General features: G+C 40.9%; 1 protein-coding gene across 3 annotated transcripts in view; it reads left to right on the forward strand.

The window, feature by feature from the left end:
* The window catches only part of FGD5 (FYVE, RhoGEF and PH domain containing 5), a 112207-nt gene that overhangs the window by 54238 nt on the left and 43880 nt on the right, over positions 1-14089 (forward strand). For all 3 annotated transcript variants that reach the window (XM_075053163.1, XM_075053161.1, XM_075053160.1), the window contains exons 4-5: positions 1461-1519; positions 1630-1660. In XM_075053163.1, coding sequence (XP_074909264.1) covers positions 1461-1519; positions 1630-1660 — 90 coding nt within the window. The remainder of the gene's footprint in view (positions 1-1460; positions 1520-1629; positions 1661-14089) is intronic.

Raw genomic sequence — 14089 nt, forward strand, 5'->3', positions numbered from 1 at the left:
CTTACTGCAGGCAGAATGAACCAGAAAATTTGAGAGGGGGAGAAAATCCTGAAATCCAGAAGCTGGTCCCTCTATAGATGCAAAACATGGCAGATGGTTCACCATGATGGTGGAAAGGGACTTTGAGCAACTCAGATACTTCTTTTGTGTGACAGAACACCTGCAACTCAAGGAAATGCTAATGAGGAGGAGGGAAAGAGAGTAAAAAGTCTATAATGCATTTAGCTTGAACTGGCTTAGACATTTTTTACTGCTCAGAGCTGCTATGTAAATCCCAATTGTGTATCTGATCCATCAAGTGTGATTTGGGAAGCCAGCATCTATGGGAAGATGAATTTGGGTTTGGGGTCCTATCAATACTTTCTATGAGGGGTCCCAATTAAGCTTTACGTTCCCTGACCCCTATAAGCCCCCTCATGCAGAATTTATGGAGGAAATATAGCCACAAACTTCCCACCTGACGGTTACTCCAAGGAACTGCATCACATGTCAGCAAGTCCCAGTCTCTCCTGAGCAGGCTTTCAGAAGCAGGACCTGTAAGCAATGAGTTTCCAGCATACCTGGTCTGGCAAACAATGTCACAAAGTCTTGCTGCTAAGCTCATCTGCCCTGAGTCCACTTTAGGTCAGTGAGGGGTTGATTTTCTTTACTACTACTAGACTACTGGTTTAGTTCCCTACTTCACCACTGCTAAATAAGTCAAACTTTTCCCAGTAGTTTCCTTTCACTAAATATTTCCATGCTTTGGCCATTTCTTACCATAAATATGATTCATGAAATAGGAGCAAAATACCCTAATTAGCCACTTGCACCTCAAAGCCATACACTTTGCTTCTTTCACAGTTTTCTGGGTCTTCTAAGACGCCTACCAGTTAAGTAGATGCCACTGAGATTTCAAACAATGTTGTCTGCTGGAGTACTGAACTCTTTGCTTTCTGGAGATATTTATGGCCATTTAACTTAGACATTTTGTTTAGCATGCAGTAAAGCCCTTTGCCCTGTTTGCTTCCACAGGTCTCACAGCAGTCAGAACAGTTTAGAATATGACCATTTTGATAAAGAACTCCCTTTTCCATGTAATTAAGGGTACTAAACACATGGTATGAGCCTCAATGGCCATGAAGCTAGCCTAACCAAAGATGAGCACTTTCTGCTTCTCTGACAAATTTTGGACCTGTAAAAATCAATAGAAAATTTCCCTCCTTCTTCAATAAGAACATATTTTTCAAACTTGACATCTGCCTCAGCAGCTATTATATTGTACTATACTACTAGTATTTGAATTGCGGAAACACCCTGTCATGGAAAGGACTCCAGGATGCCAGACACTGAACAACAAAGAATAAAAGCCTGGTCACTAATTTTACTGAAGGAATATGTCAATTCAAAGTGCTCTCTAACACTGCTTTACTTCTTGGAAGAGGCATCTCTTAATTGTCTCTGGTTTTTGCTGTTGACAGAAAGAAGGCCAGTCCAGAGCTTACCTCATTGCCCAGGAGCTGATGTCTTCAGAAAAAGTGTGAGTTCATTGTTACAACCTATCTGTTGCTCTGCTAAAACTGAAGCTACACAATCCACCCTTCAGCATTGGTTTCTCGGCAATTAATAAAAGTTTGTCTCTTTCCCCAGATATGTGGAGATGCTCCAGCTGTTACGTATGGTAAGTAAATCATTTTAATCACAGAAACCCAATTGCCCTTTTACTTAGCTGCAATTTAGAATACATAAAAGCATTGAAGGGACTGAGGTGAATTTGAGGAGGAATGGCTTACTGTGAACCATTGCAAAGAATATGTCTGCCACTAATCTGCTCTTGCTACAGATCCTCAAATCTAGCATTTGTCATTCACAGGGAAAAGTGTTGACCAACAGTGCTTACTGGGGCTCTGAGACTGGTGTAAGATGCAGAGTAAGCCTAGTGCAGAGAAGGAGATGGTGATAAACAGGGGTGAACCCTCTCTCTTTAGACAGGAGCGGAGCTATGAAGCATGGGGATTTGGTTTGAACAGATGCACTCTGCTTCCTTTTAAGCTTCTTTTTTTCCGATAATGCAATATCAGTAATACCCAGTGTGGCCTGGATATCCACACTGTGACACAGGTAGTCACTATGGGCAAAATACAGACTCTGGTATCAGAAACTCATGAGGGAATACACGCAAAGAATCACTTGTAGTGCCTGATAGAGAGCTCTTGTATGGTATAAACCCACTGGTGGCTTTGTCCCAGAAGACCTTGTGTCCCTTTAACAGAGCTGCCACTGCTTCCTTGGAGACTGGTACACAGCTTAGGTAGCCTCACTCTCAACGTCTTTCTTGGCTGTTAGTTGCAAGGCAGTAGGGAATAATAGCCACCACAAAAAGCATGCCCACTGCTGCTTGGAAAGAAGTTCCCTGAGAAGGCAAAAAGTAGCCCCAGTTTGTCCTTGGAGGACACCCCAAACCCTAGCAGTGGACAGGAACTCTGATGGAGAGAAAAAGTAATGACATCAGCATTGTATTGCTGCCTGCTTATTGTGCCTCTCAAGCAAGTTGCCAAAGCTTAAGAGCCTTCTCAGGCTTGGGCAGCAGAGGCAGGAGAGCAGCCTTATATATGACAAACACCTTGCAGATGATTGCATTTCAAAAAATCAGAAACTGCCAAGCTAGTCAGCTGGGAACAAAACACTTCAGGGGACTTAGCTGCTTAGCTGGTGTCTACCAATATTTTGATACATCGGTGATAACCTGCCTAGCCATTTGCCTTATCTATCCTGGCTTTCCTCTGATTTCTGCACAGCCAAACACATTATCTGACACTAGTGAGACACAGTTGTAGTTATCCATTGTCCCCTGGAGAAGCCAGGGTGGTTCCTTTACCTGCGGATTACAGGGCTCCTGATCATTAAGAATACCCACAGATCTCCTTACTGAAATTAAGATTTCCAAAAGTATCATCAAGAAAAAAAAGAGAAAAGCCTCTGCCAGTTTCTAAATCAAAATAGAAGAGAAATGTACACAAAGGAAATTACCATGCACAGAGAGTATTAGCCACTCTGCAACTTCATTAGATGCATCCAATTAAAATATTCTTAATGTATTTAATTTTCCATTTCCAAGTGTATTTGTACTTTGGTACATTATCAACAGCATGGAAATGTAGGGCTGTACTAGAGTGCATGTACAGTGTACTGGATTTAGCGGAGGTGTCTAGGAGAGGCATCTTCTTTGCATTTTATCCTAGTATTTTCCATATACCTTTAGGAGATAAAAGTGGCTCACTAACATGGCCTGAAAAATCTTCAATATATAGATCCAAATCTTGCAACGCACTTCAGTGCCTTTAGCCACAGCAGGAATAGCTGCACACCCTCATGGCTGCTATAGATAGTATCATGTTACTGTCAGGCTACCTTGCCTATGCTGTTGCTGGGCCAGGAAAGGGATGTTTCAGGACTTTCAAAGTCCCTTCAGGACTTACTTTGTCCTTTTCTCCTTCCTCTGGTAAATCCCTATGTGGTGAATTTGGCTCTGAGGCTATGTGTGTAGATGAGTAATTTATGCATTTTCACAATAATCCTATCTTCTGCCTGTAGAAATCATTTGGAAGGAACAGGAAATGTCATTTTTGCTCTCTTTTCCAAGTTGACAACTTTGACATGGGACAGGGATTCTGGTTCATATCTGTCCTAAAATTTTTTAGTTTAGAAACTAAACTATGGATGCAAGTGCATGCTGCTCTTCTGCTGGATGGACTCCAAACTGTTGGTAATCCCTAATAAAAAGAATCTTCATAAAAATTACTGCTTATAGGTTAGTTAGGGAAAAAATCTGCTTGATTGCTAATTTTATCTGCTGCAGTGCTCCAGAGCTGGCTCAAAGATATGAGGGAATGAAAACAAGAGAGTTTTCCTGGCTTGACTCAAAAATGTAACTACTCGCTGCTCTCCTGTTGGGGAACTCGGACACTTTCTAAGCAGAAATGTTTATTACAGAAAATAAGTAACATTACCTGGAGCTTGGCCTACCAGTTCTGGAATTAAGGTTTTAAGGCATGAGGGAAATTGGCTCTGTTTTAATCATACTTAATCATTAGGTTTGGGTCAGCTGGTTATCACAGAAAAGATACCAGTAATAGCACTGCTATGACTGGGCAAGTTATTCTACTTCTGTCAGTCATCAATTTTAATTGGAAAGACTTGTTTGTTTTTTATATATGTTTCAGTCCTGTAAAGGAATATTCCACTGAATCCTATTTTGCTGGGATTTTGTTTCCCTGCCTGCCCATCCCAGTGGGGTAGAGGGATCTTTTAAGTATTTTGCATATGCTTATTATTTCCTTAATTATGAAAGTTAAAGCACCAAAAGAGGAGTAAAAATTTCAAACTAAGAGATGGGCCTAACGTAAACCCTTGAATGAATGCATTGGTTTGCAAAGTTAAGCCGCTTACAGGTTGTAAAATACCAGAATCACTGTAACCATGCACTCTTCACTTTCCCTGTCTCAGTTCCCATTGTCTCAAGTTAGAAAGTTCAGAAAGATCTGCATCAATTTTAGGATGAGATTTGGGGTGCACAATTTTGATTAATGATTTTCTTCTGCAGTGGAAAAGTATCCTTCTTGCCCCATCACCAAATGCATACACTCCTTTAGGGGCTACTGGAGGCTTTTTTCAGCGGACTCAACAAGCAATTTTCTCAAATAAGATTTAATTGTTTCTAAGAGTTGGCTTTCTAAGTAGTGAGGATGTATGAATTGTGCCTGGGTTAGAGCCTGAGGGAGAAGAGAGGAACAGGCAGTCTGTTTTCACACTTGACTGCTAGTTCAGGCGCTTCTTAGTTTAGAAGAGATCAAAAATCTTTACAGGAACAGGATCAGAGGGTTCATTTCTGTGTTTTATCGGGTGCCTATAGCCCTAGCATACCCCATCTCTGCTGCTATAGGCTGATGTCTGCATGATAGCTACCTACAGCAGTGGCATTCAGAAATAAACTGCACATTTCTCTGGTGCAATTATATTCCATCTAGAAAGCCACAGTCCAAGCACTGTTACCTTTCCCACCCCAAATACTGTTGGACCTTTATATTCACCTGTTGCCCAGTGTATTATTCCAGAAATCTAGAGAAACCCTTACCAGTTTTACAACATGTAAGTCACTCAGACTACAGGAGTATTATTGCCTAACTGAGGCTTTTCAATACTGTCATAGTGCAAAAAGTTACAATAATCTAATTACTCCTTTTTGCATATTTGACTAGTGTTAGGAATAGTCACAACAGTAAAAAATTGTGCTTTGCTGTGCACTCGCTGTTGACACAGGTCCCACTGGCAGATGTCACAAGCAACCACCAGTGACCACAGAGTCACCAAAATGCCCTCAAGGTACAACACCCCATTCATGGCCAGTTAGGACCAAAGGCTTCCTTGACAGTCATATCTCAGCTCAGGCAAACATTTCTCTCTCTTCCCCATCACGGACTTTATCAAGAAAACAGTTTCTAAATGCTCATCTTCAAGTCTCAAGTCTCATCTTCTTATATAAACCCATATGTTGGTAAAAAAGGCAAGGAACTAAACCACACCCTAGCTGCTTTCAGAAAGGAAAAAAGGCTTTTCTTAAGCCTGCAGCAGGAGCAGTTTCCCATCTCATTTCCAGGCTTGGCTGGAGCTGCTATTCATTCAGCATAACAGAATCTGTTTGGCCTTTCAGCGGAGACTTTAATAAATTGATTGATTGCCAAAATGATGACATTTCCATACACCCACTCTGCTATTGAACTGAAAGAGTGGAAACATTGTGTTAGCTCACAAACTTGGTATCAGTTGGTGTGGTAGTAGTGATAATAATCTAAAGGGTTAGCTGTTACTTGCCCTACTCAAAGGTAATGCAGTTCTCTGAAGCAGGCAGTTAAGAACTCATTCTGGACTGAGCAGATGGGACTGGCCAGGCCTTGCAGTCCAAGTGCCTGATCTCCTGGTACTCATAATTTAGTTTTCCAAAGTTGATTAGTCTTTGCATTTCCTTCAGGATCATTTAGTTCTCAAACTGTCATTCTTTTCTCCTATTTTTCTTCCCCAGTAATGCAGGCTGCACTTGTCATCTTTTTCTTAGTGCTAGCTCCTGAACAAAAATGCTTCAGGTTGCTTTCTCAGCCTAATGTTTCACACATCACCTTTGAGGACCAAGAGTCTGGTTTATTCACTTCCCTTCAGCCAGTCTATTTCAAATCACTTTACTTGATGTACACAAATCAAACTTAGTGTGACTCACTCTGCCTCAGGATCCCAGTCTGTGTGGGATCAAGCATTTGCTTGATAGTGTACCATGTTCGCATTTATTTTGTCTTTGGTTTTTGTACATAAAATCACCTTTTGGTGCATAAAACCCTTTGAAGTCATTATTACTTTCCTCCGAGGCATTTACTGAATAAAGGTACCTAAAAGGACAGCTCTGCACTGAAAAAACACCAGCCCCAACATCTCCCTGTTCAAATAAAGTTGATCCTGTTTCCTAGTTTGCATTTTCCTTATAACAATGGGCCACAATTCTTAGAAACACCAAGACCCAGATTTATGCTTCCTCAGCATTGATATGGATATGAATATGATAGGAATAGATATAACGTGCTGGTTCTTCAACCTTTGGAGCAGGTTGGGATCCAACCCTGGACTGGGCATCCCCAAGGCTTTTGACTGCAAAATAAATCTTAGGAAATAAAAAAAAAAATCATCTTAGTGCTCAAGTCACTAACTCAAAGGTACATAAGTGCAGATTATCATGAAGTCAGGCTCACTAGTTAACCTCTACTTCCAGAATTCTTGTGGGCAGCATGTTCTTAAGAACAAAAAATAAACGTCTAATTTAGGAGCCACTATTACATGTTAGACAAAACAGAACTCCATCTTTCTAATTATTTACACTTCCAGTGAATGATTGGGTCAGCCTTTTTTACTACTGTGAATTTCTTGGATGATATTCAAAGTTCTGCTGGACCAATCAAGTCATTACTTTCCTAATTAAATGCTTTAGTGAATGGAACATGCTGGCTAAATGAAAAGCTAGCTGTTAGACCCTCTGAAGCTCTTATAAAAGCCTAAAGATGCACTGTTACAAAAGAATAGCCTGCCCTCACTTACAGTAGGCTGGGTTTTTTTATTTATTCATTCATTGTTGTCTTCATCAGCAGTGGGAAAATAGCTATGTATCAGGCAGGGAGATTCTGCAGTGGGAATGTTGAGCCAAAACAGCTTTCATGTAATCTGTATATCTCTTAAAAGGAGAGGGAAGTCACACTAGCACATTTGGCATCAGGACAACTCCCTGGTAACAAGCCCCACTGATACAGTATTCGCAATGCATACTCTACAGCTTGCCAGTTCTGAAACTCATTTGCAGTGTTTTGGATGAATGTGTGTATTTGACTACATGTGAGTGTGTGTTGAGGTCAGGGTTCCTGACCTAGATTGTACCCTGCAATGGCAGGATAAGAGACTAATTGTGTCTGCTGTGATAGTATTTTCTGCTGTTCATCTGGCATTGTTTCTGCTGAGCTCAGTAATGAGAAATCTGGGAAGATCACTGCTCAGTGCAGATCAAGGGTCACTCACACTGCTACAGGAGATGTGCCACTTTTTAATTCAGGGGCGACACTTTCACTTTCATCATTAGGAAAGAGGCTGCTGGTGGTAATGAAGATACCTCCAAGAACCACCCATGAGTCAGAATTGGCTTACAGCTTACTGTACAGCATCTCATGCCTGCATTCAGCTTTAATATGGAGACTCTCTTCTCCCTCTTTGATCTCTTCACCCTCCCCTCAAGTGTAATGCCTAGGTGTCCAAAAGAGCCTTGGACTGCAATATGCAGTACCTGTGGAATCCACCTTCATTTAAAAAGTGAAAGTGGTTGTAAAAGCCTGCACCATTTTATGCAATCAGTCTAGACTTCAGCTGTATAAAGTTTTGGCTGCAGTAAAATTTCCTGTTGTTGTCCCTGGCCCACTCACAAAAGGTCAAATACACTTACTCCCCAATATTATCAGTTCATTAAAATATCAGCTTGACTTGGGAAGCAATTACAATTCTAGATATACATGCAAAATGATTTTTGGATGCATGTATGTTTCATTATTTATTGAAAAGTATAGAAGACTGGATGCCAGGTGGGAGTTGTGGAGTGAGCAAGGTAAATATGCTGTGTGCAGACATGATTTCTGCAGCTGAAGTGCCAGTATCCCCATCTGGGGACTGAGGCAGAAAAATGGCCGTGGTTTTCCACTAACGCATCTGCTCTGTACACTCCATTTTTAGTTTTTTTCCTCAGCTCTGTTCCCTAATGGAAGCTCGCACATCTCCCCAACCAGAATTCTCCTTGAAAACTGTAGAAATATCCTAGATGAATTTATTCACCAATCAGTCCTTTCCTGTTCTTTAACAGAGTAGATGTATAAGCAGGGAAGCTGATTCAGCCATGACAGCATTAGAGGTCAGAGCTTTGGTTGGTATAAATTTATATAGTTTTTCTCTAGCAGGTGACTGCAAGAACAGCAGATGATTAGCTTCTTCAAAGCACTGCATCAGACTCCTTTTGAGTTAAGATTTCTTCCCCTCATTATCAACATCAGGAATATACTTCAGAATGCGGAAAGCAGTTGAGCTCTATTCTGCTTTGTGCATTATTGCAGCCAGAAGCTTCCTTCCTTCCAGTGAGACAATGCAACAAAGAGCAGGTAGAGACTTTGCTTCAGCACCCAAGATCTGGAACATACTACTTAGACTGCAGGCATTCAGAGCTTTTCTAACCCAGCCACAGAGTCTAGCAATCTGGTCCTTCTAGTATAATGTACACTTTTTGGTCACAGAAATACTTTTCCTTTCAGATATTTCTCTTGAACTGTTAAAGTGTGACTTTGCTCTACAACCACCATCTTCTACTAGAAATTCACAATTTGTAGCTCGAAAGCAGGCCTGGTGCTGGGAACACAGTGCTGAGAGCCAGTGAGAAGGAACCTCCATTCCCACCTGCAGAGCAACTGCTGGTCAAACAGTAGGACTATAAATTACTATTGGCAAAGCCAGTATAATGGTGTTGTACTCCCTTCTCCTTCTATTCTCCTGCTGTTGTAGTCAATATGCAAGAACTAGGATTTCCATTACAATTGGACTAGCTTCTTACACACTGCTGCTTTAGAAGATGAACAAATAACAACAGAAAACCAAGAAGGAGGTCTAGCAACTGATCAGCATTTCTTGACAAACTTTAAAAGGCTGTCTTTCAAATAGACCTATCTGTTTAGCTACAGCATTAAGTCAAAATCTTGACTTTCTCTCCTCCAGTCTACTCGCCTTTCTAATCTACACAGTTGGTTTCAGCCTATTGCAGGTGGTAGAACCATCACCTTTTTCCAGTGAGGGTAGAGACTGATTTCAGTCCTATCATTTCCTAACTAGCCCTACTAGACTGGCTGCAGTAGTCCCTGGTTCCCCAGGGATCCATAGGCCATTGGATGAACTGATCTAACTTGGCATATTCAGTTATACACAGAAAAAGCAAACAGATATTCTGGATCCAGACTGAATCACTATACCCTGGATTATTTTCAAGTAGAAGTTAAAGAAGAGAAATCCCCCAACACAGCAAATATATATATATATATATACAGGCAGTTTTTTCTCCGGGGTAAACTACTGGCCTGAAGCAGTGGCTTAGCTGACAAGAGATTAGTTTTCCTTCCTTTCACTAGGGTCCTGCAAGGTTAAATGTTGTCAGGCTGATAAAGGTTACTGGCAGCAGGGCTGAAATGCAGAAAGGACCACAATATGTATGGGATGTATCCATCTTGCAAAATGGCTGTTGATATGCATACAGGATTGCTACAATTGGTTTTTGCAGCTGGACTCCAAAGCATATTCAGCCCCATTGTTGGAGAGATTTAATACACAAACTCACTCTTTCTGCATCTGCTCACAAAATCCTGGAAGCAAACCCCAGAACTAACTCTTGTCCCATTAACTACCCCTTTTACCTTTGGATTAGAATATCACATTTCACATAGATGTTGGATCCTGCAGACAACTTCCTTGCTAAGTGCTCTACCAAAAACCTCTGGTTGCTGGCATTGCTGACTCCTTTGAAATAGTACCTAGAGATAACTACCTGCTACAAAGTTTTCCAGGTTGCTGATCCCAGGTAAATTGGGCTACATTTCTGTATCCCTGAGCCAGGTACCTAAATCTTTTTTTTTTTCCAAAACTCTTCTGTAATCACTGTTTCCTCTTACCATTAGCAGGCACTGCCAGCACCTCTAATGCATCTCATCGCAGCAACCAGCTTGAGCCTCATCACCTGGAGATTCTACTCCAAGAGCCAAGCATGTGACAGTTAGGCAGTGCTCCACATAAACCATAAGATCTTGTTGAAACTAACCCCACATTCCTGTGTGTCTTGTGCCCTTATAACAGGCTCCAGGTTACAGTCTCCATTTGCAGCAGAGAACAGAAGTTCTTCAGAGGCATTCTTAGGGAAAAATATTTAACTTGTGTTAGTGATGTGCACAAACAAAAGAAGAAAAAAACCCCAACCAACCAACCTTTGTGGCTGTGGGTTATGATCCTCTTTGTTTCACTTAATTATTTGTAGGGTTTATTTCAGGGATGTTAGGGATTTGGCCATTGGATGACTGCAAAGGTCTTGTTTATGGGTGCCCAAAATGTAATGAAAAGTTTTATGTTTCAAAAATGTATTTTTATAGCGCAAATGCTAACCTCCTGTGTCACCTAGCCAGCTTGGGTTATGCTTTCACATGCACACACAAACACTGGTGCAAGTATAGGCATAAGACAGGAGTGAGATCTGTAGGCTCATATGTCCCTGGATGAGACTGAGCTCTGTGGCCATCATGCCAGAGCCTTAAACTGAATGACTTCAGTTCATGCTGTTGTTTTCTAAGAAAGATTTGACCCAGCAGGGAATTATATGGACTCAGTGTTTGGTACCTTCTGTGTTTAGACATGGGGCTTGGGTGACAGACATGGAGCCCTTCAGGTGCCATGATTGACTAGAGTTAGTGAGACTGCAAAAGCACTTTTCATCTGATTAATGGCTTCCCAGGCACTCAGCATTTTCAATAGTGACATAATTTTTTTTTTAATGGATGTTTATAGTGATTACTGTTATGCTGCGGGTTTTTTACTAATCATTAGGAATCAGGCTATCCAGGCAACTGGAATTAAATAATTTGTCTGAGAATTCATTATAATCAAAGGGGCAGGCAATTAATGACTAATTAAATCCACTGAGATGCTGTGGGAAAGGAGTGTTAATCTTGTTGCTCAGCTATGGTGGAAAGTGGACAAATACAGAGCTGTTCCATGTTAATTTGGAAAAGATGACATTTCTGTAACATAATAGGTTACTTAAGCACATCAGTAGTGAACTTACTACAGCTATTCACTTCCCCAGGCACAATAAGATGAAAGAACCCTTTGGATTCTTTCCCTTTCCCCAGTGTGGATTAATTACGATGACTGAGGACTTTGAAAGGTTGCAGATTCCTTTGAGTTAGGAAGAGCATCCAGAAGAAGGATTGACTGGCTTAGTTGGTTGGAAGGCCTCTGGAGTGTATGCTGGCTGAAATATGTAGCTAGGCTCACTAACACACCAGAAAAAAACGGGAGCTGGAATAGCACAATGTTGGGATTATTTGTTGTACTGGGGCAGGACACGTTGTGGAAATCAGATCTAGATAATTAGGAAACACAATAATACTCTCTCAGAAATTTTTATGATCTTGTTTTACCCAGGATATAGTTAATAAAAAAGCAAATTGACATCATGATCTTTTTTTTACCTAGTTCTAATGGCTTTTCAGAAAACAAATGCTTCATCTGTCATAGTTACTAAAAAAATATAGTGTATGTGCGACTTTCCTTTTGGCTAGCATCTATTAGATATTCCAGTTGTTCCAGTTCATAGTGAGCCAGTGTGTACATTGCAGTTGACAGTGTTACAACAGAAAAGCCAGGAATGAATTTGAGGAGACTAAAAACTGCTCTTGCCTGGAGTCAGTTCCTACTGGTGAGGAGAGAGGAATTTTGAAGTTCTTTGCTCAGAGGCTCTCCTGTTGCTTATAGAACCTTTCAGCAGGACCACAGTCATATCAACCAGATCCCCAGCATGCTCAAATCAATACAGCTACCTTGATTTAATCAAACTAAAGTGGACTATCTAATGTAAAATATGGATTCCCAGTGAAACATACTCTGTTGAGTTGCTCATACCTGGACATGAGCAAGTTTCATGGAAATCAATTCTTTCAGACTCCTCCTTAATTATTCCATGTACTTATAAAACTTAACTAGGCAGAAGCCAGAGTCATGAGAAATGCCATGGTAAATCCCAGTACACCCTGAGGAAGTTCTTAATATTGTCCCTAAAAGTTCAGGGAACAGAACTTGACTTTTTGGCATTAGGTTTCATGATCACTAGATCCTGACAGAGGAAGATACTCAACCTATCCGATCCTGGCTCAGGGTCTGATAGAAACAGCTTGGCATCTTTCAATGAGCTGTGCAACCTTAGAGGTTTCTTTTTATCAAGCCCCTGCTCCCTTTCACAGCACATTTGGCCACATCACACACAGTGGGGTAGGAGGCCAGGAAATGGTCTCTGAGTGGAAAAAGCTAGCTGCCATTTCTATTAACTCATCCAGCAGAATCACCTTCCCAGCAATTGTTAAAGCAGCTGCATTTTTTTTTCCTGATTGCCTTCTATGGGCAGACAGAGAATGTTTTTAATATATCTTTGAAAAAACATTGGTTTTAATAATAACTCACTGTTTGCAGAGTAGCATGTGAAAAAATACATTCACAGCATGGATCTGGCCAGACTGGTCAGACATTAAAGCCTTCCTTCACACTAGATCTTGGGCTGAAGCAGAGCTCAGTGTGAACCTGCTGGAAGAACAACTCCTGGTGTGATGGCCTTACTCTGACAGGACGCAACCAGGGCTTTAACAGCAGCTCTGCTGTGACTAGATGCTTGGGCTTTGTATGTGGTTCTGAGTTACCTGACCCTTCATGAGATCACCAAAAGCCCCTTTTGGGACTTGTGTTTTTTTCTCACGATGTAGTGTTAGCGTATCCATAACGTGGTAGATTCTGTCTTAAATCTAAAAGTTGGTTGTTTTCCTAGTAATGCTATATTTTAATAAGTCTTGTGGTCTGGACTACTGACCAGACCACACTAAATCACATCATATCAATACGGTCCCTCCTGGCTTCAAAGTCAGTGAATCTAAGTATATTCAGCTACAAAGCCTCCATTCAAGTATTTTTAATGCTGAATTTAAAAACAATACTCGATTTGATACTCACTGGAAAAAACTGGCATGTGTAGGCATGCAGAGAATGCTGCAATTCCCTAGCCTTACCTTCACACACAAAAAAGAAAGGAAGGACAGATAAGAACAGACAGTATTTTTATAAGGAAGGAAGCTTTGCAATCTCCTAGTCTGCAGCTGCTGTACCAAAATGAGTCACCAGGAGCTTTCAAACCTCACAGTTAATGTGGCCTCTCTACTGAGCTGTTGTTTTGATTATTTACTCCAGTTTTCACTCTCACCCCTTTTTTCCTCATCTTTTGCAATAAAAACTCCATGCACTTCATGGCTTATTGGGATGTAGAAAAAGATTAGAAAAGGCACTCGCAGAATTAGTTTCTAAGCAATTGTATATGAATGCCCAGTTTCTGCTCTCATCACAAACTGGGATGCACTTAGGTTTTTTAATTGTTCACTTATTTTCATAGAAAAACTGAGATTCAGATACTTTGCCCATGAAGACCTGACTAGCAGAAATAGGAAATTCAACAGTAAGAGCCCAACCTGACCCTGATGGAGGAACACACGGAGTCATCTCTTTACAGGGAATACAGAGGAGAGTTAAACCTGTAACAGTTCTGCAGGACCATCCTCAGACAAACACTGAATACTATACTAAAGGTTTTCAATTACTTGTACTTTGTAGCAATACTGAAGAAGCAGGTGCTGAAATCATACCCTTTTAATTTTATTGAATGAAGGCTGCTGCTTTTGAACAACAGATACTACTA

The sequence above is a fragment of the Buteo buteo genome, chromosome 21 (genome assembly GCF_964188355.1).
Source record: "Buteo buteo chromosome 21, bButBut1.hap1.1, whole genome shotgun sequence".
In the NCBI taxonomy this organism is placed as follows: domain Eukaryota; kingdom Metazoa; phylum Chordata; class Aves; order Accipitriformes; family Accipitridae; genus Buteo; species Buteo buteo.